The sequence below is a fragment of the Miniopterus natalensis genome, chromosome 9, assembly GCF_054644295.1.
Source record: "Miniopterus natalensis isolate mMinNat1 chromosome 9, mMinNat1.hap1, whole genome shotgun sequence".
Taxonomy (NCBI): Eukaryota; Metazoa; Chordata; class Mammalia; order Chiroptera; family Miniopteridae; genus Miniopterus; species Miniopterus natalensis.
Genome location: NC_142089.1, coordinates 71,860,079 through 71,886,173, shown reverse-complemented (window position 1 = coordinate 71,886,173; position 26,095 = coordinate 71,860,079). Strand labels below are relative to the sequence as shown.

At 36.6% G+C, this 26,095-nt stretch overlaps 1 protein-coding gene across 1 annotated transcript in view; it reads right to left on the bottom strand.

Annotated features, from left to right (window-relative positions):
* Nucleotides 1-312: 312 nt before the first annotated feature.
* Nucleotides 313-26,095, bottom strand: part of LOC107537507 (uncharacterized) — a 160,777-nt gene continuing 134,994 nt past the window's right edge. The window contains exons 10-13 of the mRNA XM_087820727.1: nt 23,835-24,087; nt 16,708-16,871; nt 3,591-3,750; nt 313-528 (exon numbers count right to left, since the gene is read on the bottom strand). Of these exons, the coding sequence (XP_087676853.1) occupies nt 313-528; nt 3,591-3,750; nt 16,708-16,871; nt 23,835-24,087 (793 nt within the window). The remainder of the gene's footprint in view (nt 529-3,590; nt 3,751-16,707; nt 16,872-23,834; nt 24,088-26,095) is intronic.

Genomic DNA, 26,095 nt, shown 5'->3' with positions numbered 1-26,095 from the left:
AGACGGAGTGCATTAAGCTATTTATTTCCCAAGAGGTGGAAGTATTAATTAGAGCTTTAAAATAAGCAATTTATAGAGTTCAATTCAAAGGCAACCCAAATTCTTAACTAAATGAGTTACTTCTTTTCATTAAAATTTCAGTGGCTTCCCATTTCCTATGATAAATATAGAGTCCCCACTAATTGTGCACATGGCCGCTTGCCGGTCTACCTCCGCAGGCTGCTCTCTCCCCTCCTTCCACCTTCTGGCCTTTGTTCTGGCCAAAGCCTATCAAGTGTCCCCATCCCAAATCCTCATCAACATGCTTCCGTTTTATCTGTTTTCTCCCACTTTGCCGTTCGTGCCCCCCACCAAAGCTTTTCCTCCTCCCTGCCGACCTTCCCCAAGTAGAACCGAGGGATATTCCCAGGAAACACTGAAGCCACACATGCCACAGTGTCCACAGTTTGTCGTGTCAATAACAAGGCTGAGTTCTACCCCTCTATCTAATCCAGTACTAAATGGAGGTGCGGCTTCTTGAATTATCTCCTTTTATTAAAAATTATAAATTGTTTATAACCAGAACTGAATTTCATGAAGAATGAACTAAAAAAGTCAAATAATTGTGATCACCCTTCAAGTGCACAAAAGTAGTAGGTAAAGAGCATCTCTTATGCAAGCGGAGGGAACAGGACATGTTTCTGTGCATATGTGTGTCTCTGTGCACATTCATGATAAGAGGTGGGCAGCTCCTTCTCAGAGCACCTTACATGTTTCCAGTGTGCAGGCATCTATTAATAAAAGCTATTCTAAAATACGACAACAAAAGGAATCATTAATTGCACATGGCAGTTCTCAGATAATATAGATGCTGGAGAAGTAGACATCTTAGTGTTTATGTTTGCCATTTACAGTGCTTGAACGGATCTCTACATTTATACGCCAATGTTCCATGAAACACAACTTTCTGTAAACCTCCATCTCTGCCTAACATCTTGCTATTTTTATGAGCTCCAATAGCCCATTTTAAAGTGGTAGTTTCTTTAAGAAAATAATTATAATGGAAATTAGTCTTCAACAAATAGTAAGGCACATTTTGGAATTAAATTTCCAAGTACTGAAGCTCTGCTTCCTGATATGTTGAAAACTGTTATATAAGTTTAACCATACCCATTCAATCTATGTACCTAGAATATCATTTCTTCTGTTGCTAATGAAGGTCCTACGGCACAAATTTATTAAAAGTATACATTTGCATGGGATAATAATTGGGTCGATAATATTAAATTCATAGGCTCATTATTTAATTGCAAGGGCAGATTATGAATACAGCTTCTAAAATGTATTTTAATGAAAAACACTACATCCTGACCTAATCATATCAACCTTATGCTATCTAATTAAACATGCAGAAAATCATTAGAGTTGCAAAATATTAGTTCCAGCTCCATCAGACTGTGAGCTGCCCCTTCATGAATATATATATTTTTTACTCCATGATAAATAGTTAATGAGGTAAAAATGACAAAATTTGCATGTAGGCAAATTAGTTTAATAGAATGGTGTCTTTTCTGAATGCTGAAAGTGACCTTTTCCTTCTCAAAAAAAACGGCTAAAATACTTTGAAATTATCATCTGGCTGTCTTTGCACAAATGACAAATTATATGTACGAACAATATAAAATTTACAAAATGCAATAATCCTAAATTCTCATCATACTGTAAATGTGTTCTATGGTTTTGCATTTATCAATTTAATAAAAGGAAATTAAGCATATTATAAAGTGTCCATTTATGTGGCAATTTTTAATCCAACGCATAAAAATGAGAAGCACATGCTTAATAGTTAGCACTGTGGCAGGGATCTAGATCAAAATTTTAAAGTGAGAGAATTCTAGACGACTTATTTGAAATACTTGTATATTAAAATGGCTATTCCACTCTCAATTTAGCATTTTAGATCACAGATAATTGTTCTCAATTAAACTGGCATTATATCTTGAAATTAGTACATCAATTATTCAACAGAGCTACCTTGCTTCCCTACTGAAATAAACTAAACAAGGAAAATCTATGTACATCTGAAACTGATATAATACTGTACATCAACCATAATTTAAAATAAATTTTAAAAATATTTCATTTGGCTCTTCCTGAGTTATAGCAAATTGATTATTAATCGTTGAATTGATATCTAGAAAAAAACAAGCAAACGTAAAACATTTTAAGAGGAATAACATACAAAAATTAATCATAAATAAGAGGACGTGTTCATGGCATAAATGCCAGGTCACGAAGAGACATGACACAGGAGTAAGACGCGCACGTCTGTTGGGTTGAGCCTGGGTGTTTCTGTGCTCTTCCTAAGTCACCCAGCAGCCAGAAATCTCGGGCCCTGGAGATTGCCGGTCATTCGCATGAGCATCTCTAAAGTCTTGTCCCTGCCTGATGCTGAGTCTCTACATGCTGGCGACAGCAGCAATTTCTCTAGATATGTTAATGTACCTAGATGCACTAATTCCTGTTAATGGCCCCACAGAATCTAAGCCAATATATTTCACTTAAGCCACAAATACCTTTGAATGAACTGTTTACTTTAATTACATTTAATCAAATTGTCTTTTCTTTGACCCATCTGATGTGTACACATAGTCAGAATTATGAACATTTAAGGTCTGAGGTCGCTTCTTAAGTTCTATTCATGTCCTTCACTGGTCAACTAAGCTGTTTTACAAAAGAGGGAATAAATATTAATTTTAAACAATTAAAAAATTTTACAGTCTCTTTTACTTTTCCTCCTAGTACCTAAACATTGTTTGATCTTCTGTTCTTCCTGGCCCCTTTTCTTCCCCCTTTTCCCTCCCCCCCAGCCTCCTCCTCTAGCTAAAATAATAAACACTAAAATAATTTTCTATTTTCCTCTGCATTCTCGTTAGGTACTGATGCTCAACTCAAATTATTTTGGTACTCAATTTTGGATTGCTTCCAAATTGCTAAACTTCCATGTTGTGAAACTTAATAATAAAATAAAATGTACTCTACCTACCCCAGGCACTTTGTAATTATCCTAGAGATAATTATCTTAACTTTTAAGATACTTTTGACAATTTGGGCCTTTTAAAGATTATCCTGCTAGTCAAGAATTTTTGAAGAAGAAACCGGAATAAATATATGGTAATGTGAAATTTGTTTTACTTCAGGTCAGGGACTGTGGTCTTGCAAATGGCTGCTATGATGTTATATTAACTATTAAATGAACGGAATTCAATACATATTGAGTGTATTCATAATAAACCCTTGTGGAATTTTTAAAAAGCTACTGTTTAGGTTTCTATCAAGTAGAGAACAGGATGAGATAGATTATATGTTCATTATATGGGCAAACTATGTTCAATTATTCAACCATTTAGGCATGCACTCTTTCATGTATTGAACAAATAGTAAAAATGTGCTACACTGTGCAGACACTGTCAGAGATTAAGGACACGCAGATAGAGAGGCTGAGCATTTATTCTACAAGAAGATCTGAATGGGAAAAGGAAGAGGGGTATGCTAAGAGAATGAGCGTCTTTTGTTCAGGCAAAAAACAAATCTACTTCAAACCAACTCACCTTTCTTCTCTCGCCATTAATTCCTCTCCATTGCTCAGACTTTTTCACTATGTAACTTAGCTCCTGATTGGAAATCTCCAAATCATACGGCATGAAAAACTTGGTTTCTTCACTGTGGATGCGCTGAAATGCATCTAATATCCAAGAATCACTGTGCAATCTAAGGACAAAATATTTTGTTATCTTTTCTTCCCAATATGGTTTACTTTTGTCTCTAAAAATGTAAATAATTTATTATTTTTTTCAGGGGGCAGAGAGAGGTGGAAGTGGGCAAAGGGGGGATAAATGGGAAGGGAAAGAGACTTGACTTTGGGTGATGAGTGCACAATGCAGTGTGCAGATGATGTTTTATTGAGTCGTATACTTGAAACCTATATGGTTTCATTAACCAATGTCACTCCAATAAATTTAATAAAAAAAGAGGTATAAACCACTCAAAATCTCATAACTAGATATAACCATTTTTAACATTTTGTTGAACATCCTTTCAGGGATTTTTCTTTGCCTATATACAAATATAGATATAATTTCATGTCAATAGTATTTTCTCATGCTGACCCATAACCTGTTTCTTTTTCCAATAATATTTTCTGACATCTTTTCATGTCAATAAATAAAAATTGACTTGATTTTAATTGATTTTTATCAATTTCTATTTATTTAGTTCATTATTTCCAAGTCTTTTCCAGAAATTTTGACTGAGGTTCCTGAAATTGTTTAATAATTTCCTCCACTAAATATCATGATCCAGCCACAACAATCTGGGTTTTCACAGTTATCTCCAAAAAACCTACTATTTCTGATTTTGATGTCTAAGTAATAGAGTGTAGAAATATGAGAAATATTTATAGCCAATAATTTGTATTATGACTATCCAAATTAGTTCAAATGTGAGGTATTTGTCAAAAGAAGTTTATTCTTTCTCAACCACTTGGTGTTAGTGCCCTGTAACAGAAACCCCATTGGACCAGCTCAGTCAGCAGAGAGGTTCTGCTTAGTTGGTTGTTTTCAAACGTGAATAATAAATAGACCAAGTTGTGAAAGCACCTAACCTGATGAACTACTTATTTAATCTTTTCCCACTTTCCAAAACAACTCAAAATATTAATTTAGTAAAGTCCTGCTTTTCTTGTAATACCAGTAAAGTGACAACATAGTATCACACTAAAAAACATTACAAACACTAATTAGGCCAAAACTTATAAAAGTCTTGCAAGTGTATTTTGTTTTTAATTTGAGTAAAATTGAAACTCTTGAGAAATATTTATACTCATCCTCCTGACCTAGAGTACACCTGACTCACCATGTATACCTGGAGCTACTTGAAGAAGCACAGAATTGTGCCACTAAATAATCTGTAGGTCAGATCAAGGGCCCTGATGTATCACAGTGTCTATAAACTACCAATTTGAGAAGGAAATGTTAACAAAATTTCCAATATATAAATTGGACTATCAGGATAGTTAAACATAACATGGAAGTGCCTTTCTACACTAAGCATGAAATTGTAAGTATTTCATTTCAACGATCAGAATATATTTTTCTTTAAATAGACTAGATAATTAAAACTAAAAAGTATTGATTTCTCATTATAATAGCAGTCAATTTCACATCCATGGCGATATCTAACCTTAATTCTCTCTTTTACATATTAATACGATAAAATCAAAAGTTAGTCTCACTGTCTATAAGTTACAGGCACAGAATTTAAACTCAGAGCTAACTTCAAGCTTTGTTTCATCTATCATCTGAATTTTCAGTGAAAATAACTGATTCAACACGTCTTCCTATAAAGACCTCTATCTTGATTCTTTCCAAAATAGTAAAATAGATATTTTTATTCTAACTGCCAAATAAGATCTATGTATCTTTTCTTTTTCAACTCGTTTTCATTCATTGCAGAGTGGAAATAACAGCAAAACTGCCACTCAGCATCACTGATGGCCCAAGACAGGCCATCTGGCTCGATGTCATCTTGAAATGCAACTACTACTGTGACTGTGCTTTGAGATTCTAGATCGGCCATTTGAATGATTTGCTAGTTGCATTGTTAAACAAGAGCTAGTCTTTACCATTCTCTTAAGCTTGTTTAATGTTACATTCATCTTTTTCTTTTACTGGTGCTAAGATTTAATGTAGTTAAATTACTGTCAATTTGCTGCCATAAACATTTTCTATATGAAGATTTTAAGTGCAGGATTATCAACAATGCAATTAACTTTGAATTAATTAGGAATCAGAGTCCTGTTTCTTCTAGCTTCTGTTCCTTTTGCCCAGAAAATGTCTGTCTCCTCTTTATATCTCTTTCATTCTGTGTGAAAATATAATTATATAACATTCAAACTGGGATCCACAGGACCGTAAACAAATGGTTTAACAGAGAACAAAATGACAATTGGAATATGGAAAGCTGTACAAAGATTAATTGCATTTCAGTTTTAGTTAAAAAAATTTTTTTTTGCATTTTTAGTGGCATTTTCCAGTGAAAGCCTTCATGATGGCTTGCTAATGACTCAGCTTACCAACCTTCGTTAGTTTTTAGTGCATTTTTTTCAGCTCAAAAGAGCCAGCTTACAGACAAAGAGAAAATAGCCTATAATTGTATATGCAAAATGTTAAAAAAGAAATTAAATGTTAATAATTTTATAATTCATTTGATAATATGATAGTCAAATAATATAATATTTCTCCTAAAGTGAATTATTTTATCCTTTTGAATATTTTTGCAGCTCATGCTGATCAAAGTCTATGCATATCTATTGCACTTTCACTTTTCCGGTTCTCTTAGAAAGCTGAAGAGTTCAACTAAATTTTAGAAAAATTTATGTAAAGGTAAACTAAAAAAAGTTCCAATTTCATAAATAAGTGGGACATTGGCAGGCATTGATAAGAGAGAAACAGACTATTCTCTCTGTGTATACATTATAGTAATTCAATAAATATCAAGCTTAAACTTCCTGTCATCATATTTAGTTATGAAAGTTTGTTATTCTCATATGAGTCACAAATAACACACAGAAGAGTCTTCATGCATCTTATGCCATTTGGCGGGGGTGGCATCTGTCTTTAAATATAAGGTTGAACTACATAAAATTAAAGATATTGGATCATTTTGGAATAGAGAAGAGAAAGAAAAGAAAAGAAAAAAATTAATAATTAGTGAATCTAGGAGAAAAATTATAAGTTCATTGTACTATATTTGAAATTTTGTAGAGTTGAAGTTTTTTTTTAATATAAAGCTAAAATTTATGATGTTCTATTGAAATACATCATTATATGGTGATGGTTGCAAATTTGTATTTCTGTTAACAACATATCTATTCAATATGTCTGAAAATTTTTAAATTATTTTTTCAAAATGTAATTAAAAGAGAAACTACATTCTACCTGTCCGTAAAGCCTTTAGGCATTATTGCTTTTAGAAATAGGTCGCATATAGTGCCACAGGTTCTGATGATGGCCAATAAAACACAGTAATTTACAAAGTCCTCTGCCCTGTGTCCTACATTTGAAGCAATTCACTGCTTGGTGAGTGGCAGAAGCTATTATGTTTGGTTCACATCTAAATGTGGGTCATTTACAGAAACCCAGCATGTGACATTTCTTTTAAAGCTAAAAAGGACAAGTGTGAACATTTAGCTAATATGGTATTTTAAGGGTCATGAAAAGAATGGAAACTATAACTTTAAATTGCTTTAAGTACAAAATATATAAAAAGGAAGAAGAACCCAATATGATTGCTTGTTTGCAACTCTGAAAGTTACACATAATTTTAGTAGTGGGGTTATTGTGCTCAGTGTAAGATGGAAAATTATGGATCTACTGGTATAATTATATTAGTTTACGTTTAAACAGACAGCATATAGTCAAACTTCTCTTTAGCTTGACCAGCACATGCTTGCCAAAATTCATTCTTACTTTTTAATGTTAAAATCCACATATTCTTTAGCAGAACTGTGAACACTTTAGATGGGGTGAGTGACATTAAAGTTGACTTTCTAGAAATCCTTGAGAACTCACCATTCTGTTTAATAATAATTGAAATTCAAATGGCTTTGGTTTGAAATTGTACCAAATAGGGGGAAAGGGAAATACAAAGAAGGAATAAAGAGAAGAAAGAAAGTCAGAAAAAATTGTTTAAGAAATACAGGAAATAAAAATGTGCACACAGTGGGTAGTAGTCAAATACCCCACCCCTATTTCCAGAGACAGTTTTACTGTAGGTTCCTAGTTATGAAGTATGCATCTTTTAATATATGCATTGGCTCATGCTGGTAAGGGGCAGATCCCTTGAATGAATTCCTCATTAACCTATTCATTCAGTACACGAATATTCACATATGTCTGTGAAATGCCAGGTACTGGCTAAGTGCTTCCAGTGGAGGAGGGGACAGGTGAGGATTCCAGGAAGACAGTGGAGAGGAGCCTGCATGGGGCTTTGAGGCCAGTGGGAAGATAACAGAGAGACAAGAACACCGAGCATTAGGGGTAGTACATCTGGAGAAGGTAGGGCTCAGGTCAAGAGAACTATTATTCTAAGAGTACTAGGAAGCCATTAAATGGACCTAAGGCAAGAAGTGATATCATTTTTTTAAATTAAAAATCAGTCTGGTTATAGTGAGGAGAATAGATTAAAAGGGATAAGAGGAAATATAAGAGACTAGCTGGAAGATTAATGTAACAGTTATGGAAGAGATTAAGAAATATTCAACAGGGAAAGGAGCCTGTGTATACAATGAAATAAACAAGTTTAAGAGCTAAGGAACTGCCAGAGCCTGGAGAAGGTGGACATGGAGGGTGAGCAAGGGGGCAGATTTGAGGACACCCTCCCATTTTTTCCCCTTCATCCCTCCTTTCCTCTCTCCCTTCCTCCCGCCCTTCTTTCTACCTTTCTTTTCTTTCTTCCTTCCTTCCATTTTTTTCCCCCCAGAATGAGTGATCATGGAATTTACTAAGATAGGAAACCCTAGATAAAGAGGTAATTTGGAGAAGACAATGAGTTTCTTTTCAGAATGCTGATTTTTCCAAATCGTCACCAGATGACATACTTATTATTATTATTGATTTTAGAGAGAGGTAAAAAAATCAATCAGTTGCCTCCCATCTGTACCCCTACTGGGGGGTCTAACCTGAAACCCAGTAAGTGCCCTGATCCCCTGACAGGGAATTTAAACCACAAACTTTTTGGTATGTGGAATGGTGCTCCAACCAATTGAGCTACCAGGCCAGGGCTTCCGAATGCTGATTCTAAGTCCTGTTGACATATATATTTAGAGTTATCAAAGTTAATTAAAGGTTCTAAGTTGTTAAACTAAATGCATGTTTACCTTTAAATAATTAAACTAAATTTCATTCTAAATTTTAGAACTAAACTTAACTGCTTAAATTATAAATGTGTTAGAAATATACTATTTAAATCAATTAACTAATTTCCAAGGAGAAGATCAAAGTGTTATGCTTGATTCTACTGTTCACATTTTAAAGATAAGAAGAGTCTTAAAGGTAAAACCATTGTCAATGGTCACATTGTTAGTAAGTGACAGAGCAAGATCCAAACCAGGCCTAACTGCCTTTAATCTAGATATGGAACTAACACATCACAGTCGTTCATTCAGTGAAAATTAAACTCAAATGTGAATTTTAATTAATCTTGTTTAAAATTTTTTAAAAATAAGATATACAAGTAACACTTTAGTTTTTAGAGTTGCAAAGACTGACTGAGAAGATCAGCTGAGCCACCGGCCTACTGTGTAATCTTGGGCAAATTACTTAAGGCTGCTAAGGCTTGATTTCTTTATTTATGAAAGGAGATGATAGTAATAGGTCCTGAATCACAGATTTGTTGTGAGGATAAAGTGATCTATCCACATAGATCACATAGTAAGTGTTCAGGAAATGGCAGAAATGACAGAAATTACTATGCAGTAACTGAAAAAAATATTAAAAATGCTCTGTGTAATCTTCAATGCAATTTACATGGCATATAATGGAAGTTTCTTTGAACCTGTGCTTGGAAATTCTAAGATGGTTGTGAAAGCCAACTGTATATTAGTCAGGATTAAGAGTCTATAGTTTCTAATCCACAAGGATAAGTTGTGGATACTGACTCAGGTTATGTAGGTACATTGGTTTTCTTAGGGAAACCCAAACTACAAAGAGTAAGGTGAACGAGAGCTATGGCCGTCTTCTTTCAAGTCAAGCTCACCTGTGAGATCTTAGCCACTGGGAAATCGCAGGGCTAATGGCTGAGGGTCAGTGGCAAAGGAAGTAGTGTTTAAGCACTTAACCCAGACTGGAAGTGCATACGTGACCAGGATCACTAGGAACCCATCTGCAGTTTTGAGCACCCGAGCATGGGTCATATTAGCCTACTTACCAGATCGTTAAAGAGAAAAGGCTGCTGGGGACAGAGGTAGAATATGGAGGCTGGGGACAGTGGAGTGGAGATTTGGAAATACCAAGTCAGAGCAGGGAACTGGTAAAAGGAGAGTCAGAGAGCATCCTGCATCTCTGACAGGGTTTTCATCTCCTGGGTCCTTTGGATCTTTCACATGGAGGGCCTACATGTTTTGCATCTCCCCTGCTATGCACATCACTGTGACCCTTTTAAACATCTCCTTCCGCATTGTACCGCACTTTTTAAAAGCTGGCTGTGACTAAGGAATTCAAATTAAAAGCTTAATCTGATCACTTTGATAAGTCAAATTAACACACATGAGAGCTGAGTGCCTATCTTTTCACATTTCTTCATTATAGTCCAGCTGAGAGTTCAAAATGAACTGTGATCTGCATTCTATTTGAAAGAGAAGGTGTGTCTTTATCATTAAGAAAATGTACTTTTATTTATTCATGTTTTTAATTCAACAAAGACTTATTGTATGTCTGTTGTGTGTTAGGCACTTCCCTGGGGAAGAGAATGGGGAATTCTAGCATCAACAACCTTGCCCTTTGTCCCCAGTGCAGAGTTTCATGTCATTTCGCCTCTGTATTTTTTTTAATTCTGACTTGACTACTTAGGTAACATTTAAAATACATGTAATTCTCACTGGTTTATGGTAGCAAAACAAAATAGCTGTTCTTTTTGTTTGATTATTTGTTCAATTATTTTAGGGATAAGTGTGATAAAAGTCCTTCAGGAAGAGCTATGTAGGTTACACATAATGCTGACAGAGGGAAGCGGGGAATGACACTGGCTTACTTGCATTAACTCTGCTATCGGCTCTAAGTACTTAATGGAAGTGGAAGAGGCAATTTCTCATCCCAGGGGCCAAAAACAAGCTGAAGTCGGGGATGTGGACCATTCCAATAAGACTGTGCATTGTTTCATCCGGGTACACATACCTTCCTGACGTGTTTGCCATTGATCCAAACTCACATGCCCAGTTTCCCACAACTTTGGGTTAAAAATAGAATTCCCAGTAGATTATTTTTTAGTGTCTTTTATCCTAGAGGTACTGGAAGCAGGCTAATTTACCAAAAGCCAATTCGTCAAATGGTCAAATGACCAATTAACAATTCATACTTAACTGACCAGCTTTTATTTTACTTTTTTAAGGAAACATCATGTCAAGGAATGTTCAGCTGATCTCTGACCCAGCTTCTTGCAGCTACAGATGGGGGTAATTGGGATACAAATAAGTCCCTCTATTTGCTGAGGAGCAGATGAAAGGAGGCTTAGCATATAGTCAGCTGCCCACAGCAGAGAGTTTAGGGTCTGAGGAACAGTCAGGGGATCCTGATGGGCTTTTGGCAAATGGACAGTCAGTGAATTTATCTGTACCCACAGCAATAAGTTATTTTGGTTACAATCTTCATTTTACTGGAGCTGCCACAACATAAGATCCAAATCTTTTAAATAGGTCTGTTCCTACACACACATGCCATAAAGGGCACAGTTCCCTACTGCCTACCAGGGCACAGAGGGCCCATAACTAGGCGACAGTTTCAGGGAAGATGAAAATTGTTTAGCTCTATATTAATTAGATAATTTTTAGAATTTTTCCTCTACGTGATAAATAATACTTTGCCTTTAGTAAGGAACATTGTACAGGAGATTGATTCAGAAAATGGAAAATCTTTGATTATCTGATACATATTCCCTAGACAATGAATATGCTCATAACATTCTCATCAAAACCTGCCTTTAAATTATTTTAATCTAAATTAATTTTTCTAAGTAATAAATGACAGCGGCTAAAACTTATAAGGCTATTTGAAACTATTAAGTCAATGATTAAGAAGGCATCAGACCCCCACAACTAATTAACTCAAGTACCAGTCTTTCAGACTTGTATACACCTTCCAGGAACCAAAAAGCTCAAACAAATCAGACATGTGAATAGTGAATTTTCACTCTCTGCGTATTATAGAGAAATATGTAAGAGTCTGTAGATCTTTTGGACTATTTGGATAAAGGATTAAGAGTTAAAGGACCTAAGGGGGAAGAGGGGCAAAGGGGGCAAATAGGAAACACATGTAATACTGTCAACAGTAAAAAAATATACATTTTACATGAAAAAAAAAGTTAAAGGTTCCCTATAACAGCAACAAAAGCTTTACTCAGAAGGGTTCCGAGGAACACTGCAAGTCCAAATATGAAGCAAACACCTTGAGAGGCACAGGTAGTCCTCACAGTTTCTCCTAATGCCAATGCCTATACCTGGCCATCTCCAAAAGTTTGATAGAAAGGTGAATTTTTTAAAGAAGCTCCAGAAAAGAGAAGCTCTGTCAGTCACACTGGAAACATAGCTGATGAGTTAAAATTACTTAAAATAAAACCCAGTAAGACAAAATGACAAAACAACTAATATCTAAAGGTAGTACCAATTTAAAGAACAGACTAGTGAGGATTTGTGCCCTGGCAGGTGTGGCTCAGTCAGCTAGGCCATCACCCTAAGCACCAAAAGGTCGCAGATCCCATTCCTGATCGGGGCACATACTTAGGTTGTGGGTTTGGTCCCCACTTGGGGCGCGTACGAGAGGCAACTGATGGATGTTTCTTTTGCTCACTCTCTCTCTCAAAAAAAAGAAAAGCAATAAACATATCCTTGGGTGAGGGTTAGAAAATAAATAAATAAAAGGATTTCTCATTTTTCTCTTGTAGATCTTGATACTGTCCACATCAAATAAATTCTACATAGAAGGAGTTCAATGAAAAAACTTGGAAGTTTATAAAAATAAAAGTAAATAGTTGTAAAATTTCTGAATGAGGAAAGATTTTTTAATTTAAGAGATATTTAAACATCATAAAAATAACCAAAATACTTTACTGTATATGAATTATAAATATCTATTTTGAAAATCAAAAATATATTTAAAATGCAATTGTCAAATGGAGTAAATACCTTTAAAATATGACAGGTTAATATATATATGTATATAAATCCTATAACTCAGTAGGAAAAGCATTTGAATTTTATAGAAAGAAAGGCAAAAGGACACTTATAGGGTAATTCACAAAGGAGAAATACAAATGAATGACAAACATATTAAGAATGTTTAATGACCAGTAAACCAAGAAATACACAGTTAGAGAAAGATGAGATTCATCATATTGGACCGTAGAGGTTAACACACGATGTGAGCGTGGTTAGGTAAGCTCCCCATGCATTGTTGTGGAAGTGCGAGTCCATACAACTTCTCTAGAAAACAATGTGCAGCAGTTATCTGGTGTCTTAGAAATCTCATACTCTCTAAACCAGTATTCCTGGGTGTCTAGGACACTATTCAAAGATTCATTTAAAATGTGAACAAGCCCCTGAGTCTTAAGATGTTCATCAGAATTATTTATAAGATGCACAAAAATGAAAAACAATCTATTGTCCAAGACTAAAGAAATATTTAAATATTTATGCTGCTTATATTGTATAAAATAGTATGTAGGCATTAAATGTTCATGAAGTAAGTAAAGAGTATGAAAATATTTATCACATAATATTAAGTTTAAAATCAACAGATAAAGTTATACTTACAGTATAATTTCAACTTTGTAAAAATAAATATACATGGGAAAAACGATAAAACAACTTTACCAAAAAGATTAACAATGTTTTGTCTAGATGGTGAGATTATTGGTGGTTTTTACTTTACTTTTTGACTCTTTTTTATATTTTTATGTTTTTCTAAACAACAAATATTTTTCCTATAGTCAGGAAAATCATTAAAAAGATAGATGCTTTCTTAAAAGCCATAAAATCCAGTCCAAATAATTACATCCAGCTCAAGAACCTCCTTGCACAGAGGCAAGGACCCGGCATGCCAGTCAACTCTCCTACTACAGCTATGGGAGTGAGAATTTTTCCAGTAGAAACCTTCCGCCAAGAAATTATTCAAGTTCTTGGAGGAGTGAGATGCAACCAGCCAAACTCAATAGTGTCCAAGATGAAGTTTGCACAGCCAGCCCCCATAATGCGGAGCTTCTAGTGCCCAGAGCTAGATAAAATCCTCCAGCAACAGCCTGAACAAGAGACTTCATCTCCTCTGCACTCCTATAATGTTAGCACATGTTTTGACAGCACTGATCCAAGAGCCCAGAAAGAGTTAGGATTGTTGCTTTAACATTTGGATTGAGAGTGCTAACCTAAATCAGTCCACATGCACAAATCCGCATTGACCTTTATCACTAAGCTCTTATGATTTCCAAGCCCCTGCCTATTTTTATGCCAGAGCAAAACCTCACTTCATTGACCAGATGCATCCAATGACACCGTGTACTTCATGGAAGAACTGAGCGCTCTACTATTTTAGAAAAAGATCATTTGCAAACATCAGTAAAGAGAGATTTTTCAGTGGATGTATGGGAATGACTTTATTTATTCATATGGAAAATACAGGTGTTTTCTCTGTGGGAGATCACTGTTGTTATCCAAAAGACTCTTAAGAGCATCGGCTTCTAAAATACCAGCACAACCCTCTTTTGATTACTGAGCATGCCTAGTTCTGAAGAGGATAGGTTAAGCATGGAAGACAGTTAGGTGCTAGGTTGATTGAACAAAACTTACTTACTTACCCTGGATTTTTTCAGGTTCATTTTCTATGATGTCCAGAAACTCTGTCTAACTTTGCTTTTCCCTTAATAAGAGCTCAATCCATTATAAAGCTTCCCACTTCTCTTGCCCACATTTCCCCATAAGGCAATGTTTCTGCTTTATTTTTAAGACACAACTATTTGTTTTAGGTAGCAAAAGGTTAAACTCTAGTTTTTTAACACATACATTCTGACTTTACTTTTTCATACTTCAGAAGTTATCTTGATGATAAAAAATGTAGACCCTGAACAAAGAAAATCATGGTTGTAAGCATTCACCTTAATTTAAATGAAAAGAGATGTATTGATATGGAAATAAATGATACACAATATCTGATAATTTTTTAACCCTACAAAATTCTAAACTACATGATATACTATTTTATTTCTTTAACTTCCCTAGGAAATCTTAGTCATTTAAAATAATAATGATTCATGTAGAGCTTCTTGTAAGATCTAAACTTATATGTTATCTTTACCATGATACACAAGAAAATGCCTGAAATCTAGCAAATGAACATCTTCGCCTAGGTCCATATAAAAAGTTAGTAGTCAAATGAAACTGAATGATCATAGAAGATTTCCTTCCCTTCTCTAAGAAAGTAAGAGCTCTGGAATGGTGACATGCAGTGCTCATGACATGTCAAAATATAAAGCAAGCCGGTGCCAAAACAACATACATTCCCCAAAGAATTAGACAGTTTTACTAGAGCTATGTAAGAAACTCTTCCATCCACTGAAGGAAGAATTGAGGAGTGAATTCACCGCCCGTTACATAGAATATAATAATGGCTATCATACGTGGGCCCCTCAGCACCCCTCCAGGAACCTCCATGCATTTTCATTCACCCTTATTCTTTCCCTATCACATCAAGAAAAAAAACCCTTCCCCTAAATCCAAGGTTTGTGTCTACATGTGCTCTACTTTGTGTCTTCAGAGGCCTTGCACTTGATCATCCTCCCCTGCTTAGGCGGTCTCAATATTCCTCTTTCTTTTAGAATTTTCATATATGCACATATATGTACAATATGAAATGATTAAAGACTTAGACATAAGACTTAAAACTTTAAAATTTCTATAAGAAATCATAGGGCGAAAGCTTCATGACATTGGTGTTGGCAATTATGTCATGGATATAAAAATGGCTTTTAAAAAGTACAGAAAACAGCCCTGGCTAGTGTGGCTAAGTGGTTAGAGTCTGCCCACCCATAGAAGGGTTCTCGGGTTCAATTCCCGGTCAAGGGCATGTACCTGGATTGCAGGTTTGATCCCTGGCCCAGTCGGGGCATATGTGGGAGGCAACCAATCAATGTATCTCTCTCACATCGATGTTTCTCCCTCTGTTTGCCTGTCTGTCTGTCTCTCTCCCCCTCCTCCCTCCCTTCTACTCTCTCTAAAAATCAATGAAAAAATATCCTCCTGTGAGGATTCACAAAAAATAAAAAATATAATAAATAACAAAAAGTACAGAAAACAAAACCAAATTGGACAAGTGAGACTATATCAAAGCAAAACGTGTCTGCACAGCCAAGGAAACCATCAACAGAGTGGGAAGACTTCCTGGCATTTTTTGATACTGCCTTGTATTTGTTGCTTTTCTTCAGAAGGTCCATTGCCTGCTAAATTAACGACCTGGTCAGCTAAACTCTGTGATATTCAGGATCAAAACTGAAGGATAATTCTTCTGCTGGTGATTTTGTCAGGGGTGGGAAGAGTGGGAAGACAGTGGGATGGAAGGAGAAAAAGAAAACTTTAGACAAGCTGCTCAAGATATGTTCTAGAATGTCGTTGGATTTCAAGAGATTACTCTTTATTTTCTGTTAGTCCCTGGTTTGAAGAAATTAGTATAGAGCAAACAAATTTAAGGCAAAATTAGCTTTCTCTATTATCAATACAACATTTATCCAAAAGTCAAAAAATGTCTTGGGTGGTCTTTATGACAGTTGTTACATACAACCAAGAAGATGTCTACCTCATCCATGTAGACATGGTTCCAAGTTCTCTAGTGTATCCATGTTCTCATACATAGCCTAACCGCACAACAAGACTGGAGGCTGGGCACTCAGGACAAAAATATTGAAGCCCCTTACCTGAGACAATACACATACAAAATCAAAGAAGCAATGACGACCAGGAGAATGTAAATTAGCGCTGTGAGCACTACTCCAAGAATTCCTGATTGCTGGGTTCTTATGAATGCCCAGTACAGCTTTGCCGCATCAGCCATAGGAGTCTCCCCAGTAGGTGTGAGCCGCTGACAAAAGAAAACATAAATTAGAAAAAAAGAAAGATAGAAAAACTGATCATCAAGTTAGATTAATTTAAATACACAAAAACCATGTGATACCATAATTTGGTTTTAAATTAAATGTTGTTTGATCATGTTGGCAGAACTTCAGCTGCCACAAAGGAACAGGAAAAGACTGGGTTTGCATGGTTGGTTTACTAAGTTTTTCTCATTTGCCCCTATAAGCTTTTATTTATTTTTTTTAATGTTTTTTATTGATTTCAAAGAGAGAGAGGGAGAGAGAGATAGAAACTTCAATGATGAGAGTCATGGATCCACCACCTCCTGCACGCCCCCTACTGGGGATTGAGCCAGAAACTTGGGCATGTGCCCTCACCAGGAATTGAACTGTGACCTCCTGGTTGATAGGTCGATGCTCAACCATTGAGCCATGCCAGCCAGGCTTCCCTATAAGCTTTTAAACATGTGCATTCTGTGTGCAATTCCTGAAGTGAAAGCCACCTTTTGTTTGTGTACTATTAACTTCTGAATTTAATGAACACGAGATATGAAGAAATTAAACACGGTGATGGAAAGATTCCTCTCTTTCTGTAGCAGATTTGAGAGGAGTTTAATTTCTGCTATGCTTGAAATAGATGGCTTATTTTAGAAACTTATAAAAATGTTAACAGGCTATTTACTATGGGCTTGAAAATCAAAGTTTACATTAGGTCAATTTAACAATAAGTTCTTATTTTAGGCAAGAAAAAACGTATTCTGTGTTGGGTTTGAAATAAATTCAAGGTCATGAGGTCTTTAAAAACATATAAAATGCTATGAAACTAAAGCATTGTCGTATGACACCTTTAACCTTTGAGTTTTATAAAACATGAACATTATTTAATTATGACTCTTATGATATCAAGTGGAAATAATATGCAATATAAATGTAAAGTATGATCTTTTTTCTCCAATGTAAGAGAGAAAAAATAATTTTCTTTTTTAAAAAACTGATAATTATATAGCTTAAAAGGGCACATTCAAGACTAGCTAATACAAATCACATAGGAATAGGTTAAAACAGGAGCCTAGAGAGGTTAGTTTGTATTTTCCCTACACCAAAACATCCTTTATTCATTGGGCAGTGACCAATATTTAGATGCTCCTACTCTCAACTACTGCTTTTTCATCACCTCACCAAAACTTTCTTTTGATATCTGCGCCTGTTAAGTGGTCTACCTGGCAAAATGTGAGTCTGTTCCTAGAATTTTAGGCAGTGGACCTGCAAGGGTTGTCATGGATTTCTCCTATTCCAGATCTTACCTTTCTGCTGTTTTTTAAGGGAGAGAAAAAGGCATGGGATTCATCAATGAAACAAACAAAAAAATGATATAATGTTTGATGCTAATAACATAATCTAATCAATAGATGCTAATCATTCGTTTGACCCACCTGTATTGTATTGAATGCTCACTGTCATTAAGCTCTACAGATGAAATAGTGAATAAAATTAGACAAAACCTTTTTTGGAGCTTGCATTTAACTGTGTGTGTGTGTGTGTGTTGGGAGTAAGTATATAAGTAAGATTATGTAATATACAGGGTATATTAGAGGATAATATTAGGAAGAAAAATATAAAGCAGAAAAAAGTATAGGAGGGGTGGGGTAAAGGCTACTGCATCTTGTATCATCTACAAAGCATCAGGCATCACTTCACTGTAATCCTTACGCTGTGCCCTTCCTTTCATATGTATGGTGCTTTAGATTCCTCAGGTTATACCCAGTTGCTCTCTCATTACATTCTTCCAACCATACAGTGAAATGAGTAAGGTAGGTGTTAATATTTGTAGGTACTATTACTTGTGTGATTCATATACGAAAACTGACTCATCTCATCCAACAGTGTAGAGCTGACAAATGGCAGAACTGGGACCAGAGCCCAGTTCCCCTGACTCTAGTCTCTGCTCTTTTTATTACTCCACAATCACTCCTAATGGATTCTCAAGAATTATCTATTGAAAGAAAATGCTTGCATTTTACCTTTGTTTCATCTTTGTTCTTCCATGTTATTAATATCTCTCTACCTTTATTGAAGGGAGGGGCAATGCCATATTTATTCAGTAGGTTTTTAAATATATATATATATCCTTATTGATTTCAAAAAAAGGAAGGGAGAAGGAGAGAGAGATATAGAAACATCAATGATGAGACAGTCATTGATCGGCTGCCTCCTGCACCACCACCCCTGGGGATCGAGCCCACAACCTGGGCCTGTGCCCTGACCAAGAATCGAACCGTGATTGCCTGGATCCTGGGTCGATGTTCAATAACTGAGCCATGCTGGCTGGGCTATTCTGTAGCTTTTAAAAATTCCTGCGCAGGGAGCATATAGTCAATACATACATGCTTCTCAATTAAAACATTCAATAGAAAATTTTCCCTCTACTTTTTATCTACAGTAGGGTATAGGCAGAGAAGGAAATTATGGACTCAATGGAATTGCTGAGCATAGCATCATCAATGGGAGGTGGTGAATGCATTGCCAACCTCTGAGTCAGCGAACTGAGGGACCTGTGAAGTGTTATTAGCAACATCAACAGCCACTCAATGCTTCAACTTCAAATAATTTCACCTGCCACATCTCCTTTTAGAATGCCATGAGAAAAATTAATTTAGAATAAAAACTATCAATAAAATTAGGTAGTATTTCTTTTGACTGGCTGACCTGGATCAAACACACAGGTGATCGTCTGCTTTTTGAAACACAGAGCCCCTCCCAGAGGCTGGCCCCCTCTTCAGAGTTTTTGACTCTGTAGATTTGCTTCAGGGCCTGAGATGTTGCATTTCTATTACATTTCAGGTGAAACTACTGCTGTTGGTCCAGGAACCCCACTTTGCCAACCACCGCTTTAGAACACTACATCTCAAAATTCAATGTGCTGTTAATTACTGGGAAGCAGGTTAAAATATGCATTTTGATGAGCTGGTGGAGTGTCTAAGTGTGGACTCCAATGCTGCTGATCTGTAGATTACAAGCCGCTGCAGAAGTTTTTAACGACAGCAGAAGTAGATGTCATCTGCAATGACACAGAATGAGTTCTAACTGGAGAGTCAGTAATTGTTCAGATTGGAAAAGAGCCTTCAGCTTTTCGTTCCACGTACAGAAAGATGTGTGTGCTATACTCAACCCTCAGCATGCAAGTCAGCTTCCATCAGCTACAGGCCTCTGAACTGGCTCTGAGACGGCCATGCTGGAGGCTGCTTTCCTTATACTGAATCAGTGGCCCCAGAGGAAATTAGTGCTGCTCATTTTTTCCAGTTGCCTTTGACAGAGTGGACCATTCGGCTACTAATCTCTCAGGGGACCTGATTGGGATAGGGAAGCCGTTCCTTATGAGGGGGTCACAGAAGATCCTAAGGGTCACCCGCTCACCCTCCTGAATGGCTTTACACTGGGGCTGCGGTAGAATCAGGCTAGCACCCCGCCTGCTCCAGGTGCACAGCAGGCCTCTGCGAGGAATGGGGAGGCGCCACGGGACGGGAGCCCACCAGGAGGCAGGCGTTCCTCTGTGCCTCTCCTGCTCCACTGACCTTGATGGCACGACTCCTCTCCCTAACCTGGAGACTGAGAGAAGTGGGAATGGGAATCCAGTTGGTTCCAGCTTAATCTTCTCAATCAAAATGAGGCTCATCTATAGGGTGAAAACATTTAGAGATGGGGTAGAAAACACAGCCACTTCTGGCTGACAAGGCTCCCTCTTCTGTCTTGTCACCAAGGCGCTCAGTGGTACCGGGGCTCCAGTGGATGCTTGCAGGCTGGAGCATGAAAACAAGGGGGGCTTCCAAGCACTGATAAGCTTCCCTTGTCGCTTCCCTCCACTTCCTAGCAGTGGAACTAGAAATTAGACACACTGGTAGTCCCGATGTTCACTGCATTTAATTCCCTTTAACAATGTTAAATGATCTACATAGTTGCAGAGTCAGTCATTTCATTTCTCTCCAGTTTCTAAGCATTTCCAACAGAGGTCAATCCACTCAGAATAAGCAGTTAGAATTCTCCCACAAAGCTTAAAAAAAGCCATTAATGGAATCAGTGCATCAAGGACTTCTGCTCTTTAAGAGCAGCCCAGACCTAGCCGGTATGGCTCAGTGGTTAGACCGTCAGCCCATGGACTGCAGGGTTCCAGGTTCGATTCTGGCCAGGGGCACACACCTAGGTTTCAGGCTCCATCTCCAGACTCCGGGTCTGGGTGCATGTGGGAGGCAACCAACTGATGTCTCTCTCTCCCCGCCTTCCACTCTCTCTGAAAATCAATGGAAAAAATATACTAGGGTGAGAATTAAAAAAAAAAAAAAAAAAAAAAGCAGCCCAGAAACCCTGAGCAAGTGAAAGTCCAGCCTAGCCATTAGCAAAGGGAAGAGAGAGACCTTCTCAGTAAAGCGTTTTGTGTGGGCTGTGGGCTGTGGGCTGTGGTGTGGTCGGGTCTATAGAACCAGCATCTTTAGCATCACTTAGGAGTCTGTTAAATACAGAACCTCAGGTCCCACCTGCTGAATCAGAATTTACATTTTAACAACATTCCCAGGTGACTGAAGCCCATTAAAGTTAGAGGTGCACTGCTCTAGAACATTGTGGCCGGAGAGATAGAAATAAAAACAGCAACAGGCTTTGCTCATCCTGGCTGCTTACCACAGCACCCGGGACAATATCTTCATAAATGCAGTTTGGAAGCAATTTGGTCTCCAGTTCTAAAAGCATATTATTAATGGTAGAATCCATTGGAAATATAGTTAACAAGCACAGTCCATAAAACACCCCATCACTATGATCTGCTTATCACAATGAATACAGTATATATATATATATATATATATATATATATATATATATATATATATATCTCAATAGAAAATCAATGGAAATATATATATACTATCTCTCTATACATATATAGTCCCCAAAAATGTATGCACACACTTTGAATAATCATAAAGGCAGTGTTTATTAAAATACATTTCACTTTCAAAATTGAGCAATCAGCTGTTACAGTGTGTACACATTTTTTCGGACACCCTGTATATATCAGTTGTAAAACGTCCCCTTTTCATCTTAAAAGGAGAAATATACCAGTTATGGAATATTATTGCATAAATTAAGATAATTTTATAAATGAATATTTGATCATTTTGATTTATTTATAGTATCCATCTGGTCTCTTGCTTGGAGCTGTATTTCATAGCCAGGTCTACAGTACAAAAATTTAATTAAAATTCAGATTTTCTTTCTCTTTGCTTATTGAAATTGCCAGAAAATTTGATGACTCCAAATAAAAGTGTTATTTTGGTTTGAATTCTTTCATTATCTTTTAACATTTTTAATTTTTGGTTTGATAATCTGATCTAAAGCTTTTGCCAACTTCAATGAAACTAGATAAAGTAAATAAATGTCAGGTCTTGTGTGGTGGTTCACAGGACAGCAAAGTATCCCCACTGGGCCTTGCTTTACTGGAGCTTTGATCCTTCCAAGCTATGCTGACATTCCTAAATCTTCCCAGTGTAATTGCCGGATCTTTCCTGTGATGTTCTGGAAGCTGTGGTCCCTGGACCAACAATAATATCCATGTCACCTGGGAACCTGTTAGGAATGCAAATTCTTGGGCCCTGCTTCAGACCTACCAAACCAGCAACACTCACCAGGAAACCCTAGGCCTTGCAAATTCAAAGCAACAGGAAATTTGGATGCGGCAGTAAATTTACATTAATATTTACATCAATTTTGCCTCAAATTATAGTCCCAACATTCTTGAGTAAATTAAATACTTAGTTGTAATCAAATAATTATCATCAGGAGTAGCACACATTTGATTTCACAAAACAATATATTGATACAAACTTTGAAATAGAGATTTTAGTATAATGGAAAAAACTCCAGCCTTAGAATTCACAAATCTGGGTTCTGGTCCTAGTTGTGGTGGATACTGGCTGTGTAGCTGGGACAAATCATGCAGTTCTTTGTATCTAAGTTCTTCAGTTGTAAAATCAGAAGACTACTTGTCCCACCAGCTTACACTGGTATTGTAACTATATAACCAAATTGTGTCAAGATGCTTGAAAAATGCAAAGTGCTCTTCAAATATTAGAATCAGTATTATCATTGTTTATACATCCTCATGTACTCTAGTGCATCACTCATAATCATGAAATCTTTCTACTATATATTGCAGGGTGAAAATATTGTTTTTGTCATTTCATAAGCATCCAAAAGTCAAAATAAATGCCTATAGAGTAATTTTTAAAAATTGTTATTACTTTGAAATGTTTAAAAAGTTTTTGTTTTGCCCTGCCAGGCATGGCTCAGTGGTTGAGCATCAACCTATGATCCAGATCGCAGTTCAATTTCAGGTCAGGGCACATGCCTGGGTTTCGGGTTCAATCCCGTCAGGGGCGTGCAGGAGGCAGCCGATCAATGACTCTCTCATCATTGATGTTTCTATCTGTCTCTCTCCCTCTCCCTTCCTCTCTTGGAAATCAATAAAGATATATTTTAAAAGTTTTTTTTTCCCCCAGTATATTTATGACAGAAGACTAAGTATAATGTCCTAAAGCAAATAACCTAAACAATTAAAGGAACTACTGTATGGTTACTTTTTTCCAAAATTTTATTATAGAAATGCATAATTTAAAAAATAGTTACCAACAAAAATTACAAAATAAAGCTTCTTTGAAAATGTGCCAACTAGCTTGGATTTAATCTCCAACATTATTTCCTGCTTATTTAGCAAGTTTGAATTTAAGATAGTTAAAATTACACTTAAATTGAGTATATTAGACATCTGTAATTTTTATGATGAAGAAAAACCTAAAAACTTCACTTTAAGATAACTATTGAATTGGGCATGATTATTGGAACTTCCCATGTGAACTGATTCTATGTGTTAAAGCTAAATTCTACGTCAAGTACTTGTATCCCAATTATTTTACTTGACTTACCCCCAGGACAGTATCCACTATAAACACTGCCAGGGGGTCCAGAACTGTCCACAGTGCCATGGCAATGATTAACTTTGACAAGACATCAGGGCAGTAGGCAAACAGCAGCCGACAGCCCCACCTGATGAGAAGCAAAGGAAATATCGCTGCGTTCAGCACCAAAGGCCCCACCACCACCACAAGCAGCTCCTCTCCGATGTGAAGTGATGAAGGCGGGTAGCAAAGCTCAACCGTGAGAGGGCGAAAATGGAATCTGTGCGAAAACAAAGCAAACACTTATGCGATGAGGAATTACACAGCATGCCAGGTGGAGAAAACAATGAAAAGAATTATGTGCTTTGTTTTATTTTTTAATATAGAAAACTTGAAACTTACTAGTACTCCAAAATACAGTGTTAGGAACCTTCATCTTTTTCTGACCCCTTAGTACCTCCTTAACAGCTCACTTTGAAGGAAAAGGCAAATTCTACCTTGTTCATTGTCTTTGTGTCATATGCAACCATAGAAAGAATATCAATTTTATCCACTGAGCAGATCATCCCATAGGCCAAGAACTTTCCAGTAGTTCACACGTACTCACCGGCTGGTTATTTCAAATGCAAAATATACTAGCAGACTTTCTAATGGGTCCACCTCTAACAAATTAGAATACAAATAAATCTAATAATTCTTCAGAGTTTTAGCATAACATTAATTTTGCTTGTGATTTCTCTAGATAGACTCCTGAATATAACAATAACAATAGCACCTACAAGAAAAATGTCAAATTGATTGGCTGTTCTAAAAGGGGCAACTTGGCACAACCTAGGGACCTAAGGTTTAAACCCAGGCTGAGCACAGTAATTCAGGCAGCCTTGACCAGGCTTGGGAGCCTTCTTTCATGCGAAGTGAGACCTCATTGCACTCTCGGTTACCCCTCCCCTGCATAACAGCCTTTGTAAAGCTGTTTTGTAATTAATCCTGCTTGTAAATTCTACTTATCAGCTGTCTATGAAAAAGAGTTCTTCATTTATCCACTCCTAATCTTTGCTTTAAGGAAGCTTTATGCTTTGTTCTTATGCTGTTGTAAATATCAAATAATGTGCGTACATTTCTCAGCTGAGAACCTAAAATAGAGTAAGGGCACAAGAAATACCCATTGTTGCTATAGTAATTGTCATGTCTCATAGCTACGATGTGACATGGAGCTAAGGTATGATTCAGGCTGGTGGATGTAAACAATAGCCGGCAAAATACCCTATTATGCCTCTTTTGCTTAAGAAATTGGATATGCTGAGCTGTCGATATATTTTTTTGCAGTTTTATTTTATTAATAACTAATAAATATCGAGCTTCCTGCCCTGAGCAGTATGGCTCAGTGGTTAGAGTGTCCACCTGTGCACCAAAGCGTCGTGGGTTCAATTCCTGCTCAAGGGCACCTCCCTGGGCTGCAGGTTTGATCCCCGGCCCAGGTCCAGGCCCATGTGGGAGGCAAAAAATCAGTGTGTTTCTTTCACTTCGATCTCTCTCTCTCTCTCTCTATCTCCCTCTCCCTGTCTCCCTTCCTCCCTCCCTTACACTCTCTCTAAAAAAATTAATAAATAAAAAACAAACAAACAAAACTCAATGGAAAAAATATCCTCAGGTGAAGATTAACAACAACAGAAAGAGACAGAGCTTCCTTTCCTAGTGATGAGGGAAAGGGTGGAGAGCAAAAAGTAACTAGCTCAAGCGTGTAACATTCACTATTCCTGCTTCGGAAACCCTCACACAAAGAAAGGGAAGAGAAAACAAGAGAAGAGAAGGAATATAATATCTATGCAAAAATTCTCCCTTGTAGGTGCTGTTATTTAGTATATATAACTTTGCATATTCTCTAGTAGTCAGATATTTGGGATTTAATTTTTTAAAAGATCAAAAACTCGACGTGTGTGGATGGATGTGTACTCTTTTCATAGCATCCCAGAGTTGCCCAGAGTTGTTTGTAGTCTTAATTGAAACTACGCACACATCTTTATTTTTATCTGTACCATCTACATTCAAGAAAATGAATTTTACTAGAATTGATATCTGTTTGTCTGCCTATAGTGTCTATGGAATCATGTTTATGGGGAGATAACCTTTAAAGTGTCATCTTTTCCCAGAGGATATGGCTCAGAAAGCTGCCTGGGCTTGAGTTTGTAATTGTTTGAATTCAATCATTTTGCAGAAGAAGCAATCTTGGCTTCTCCAAGTAGAGATGATAAATCATACTTACATTACTTCTAAAATACCTTTAGCCT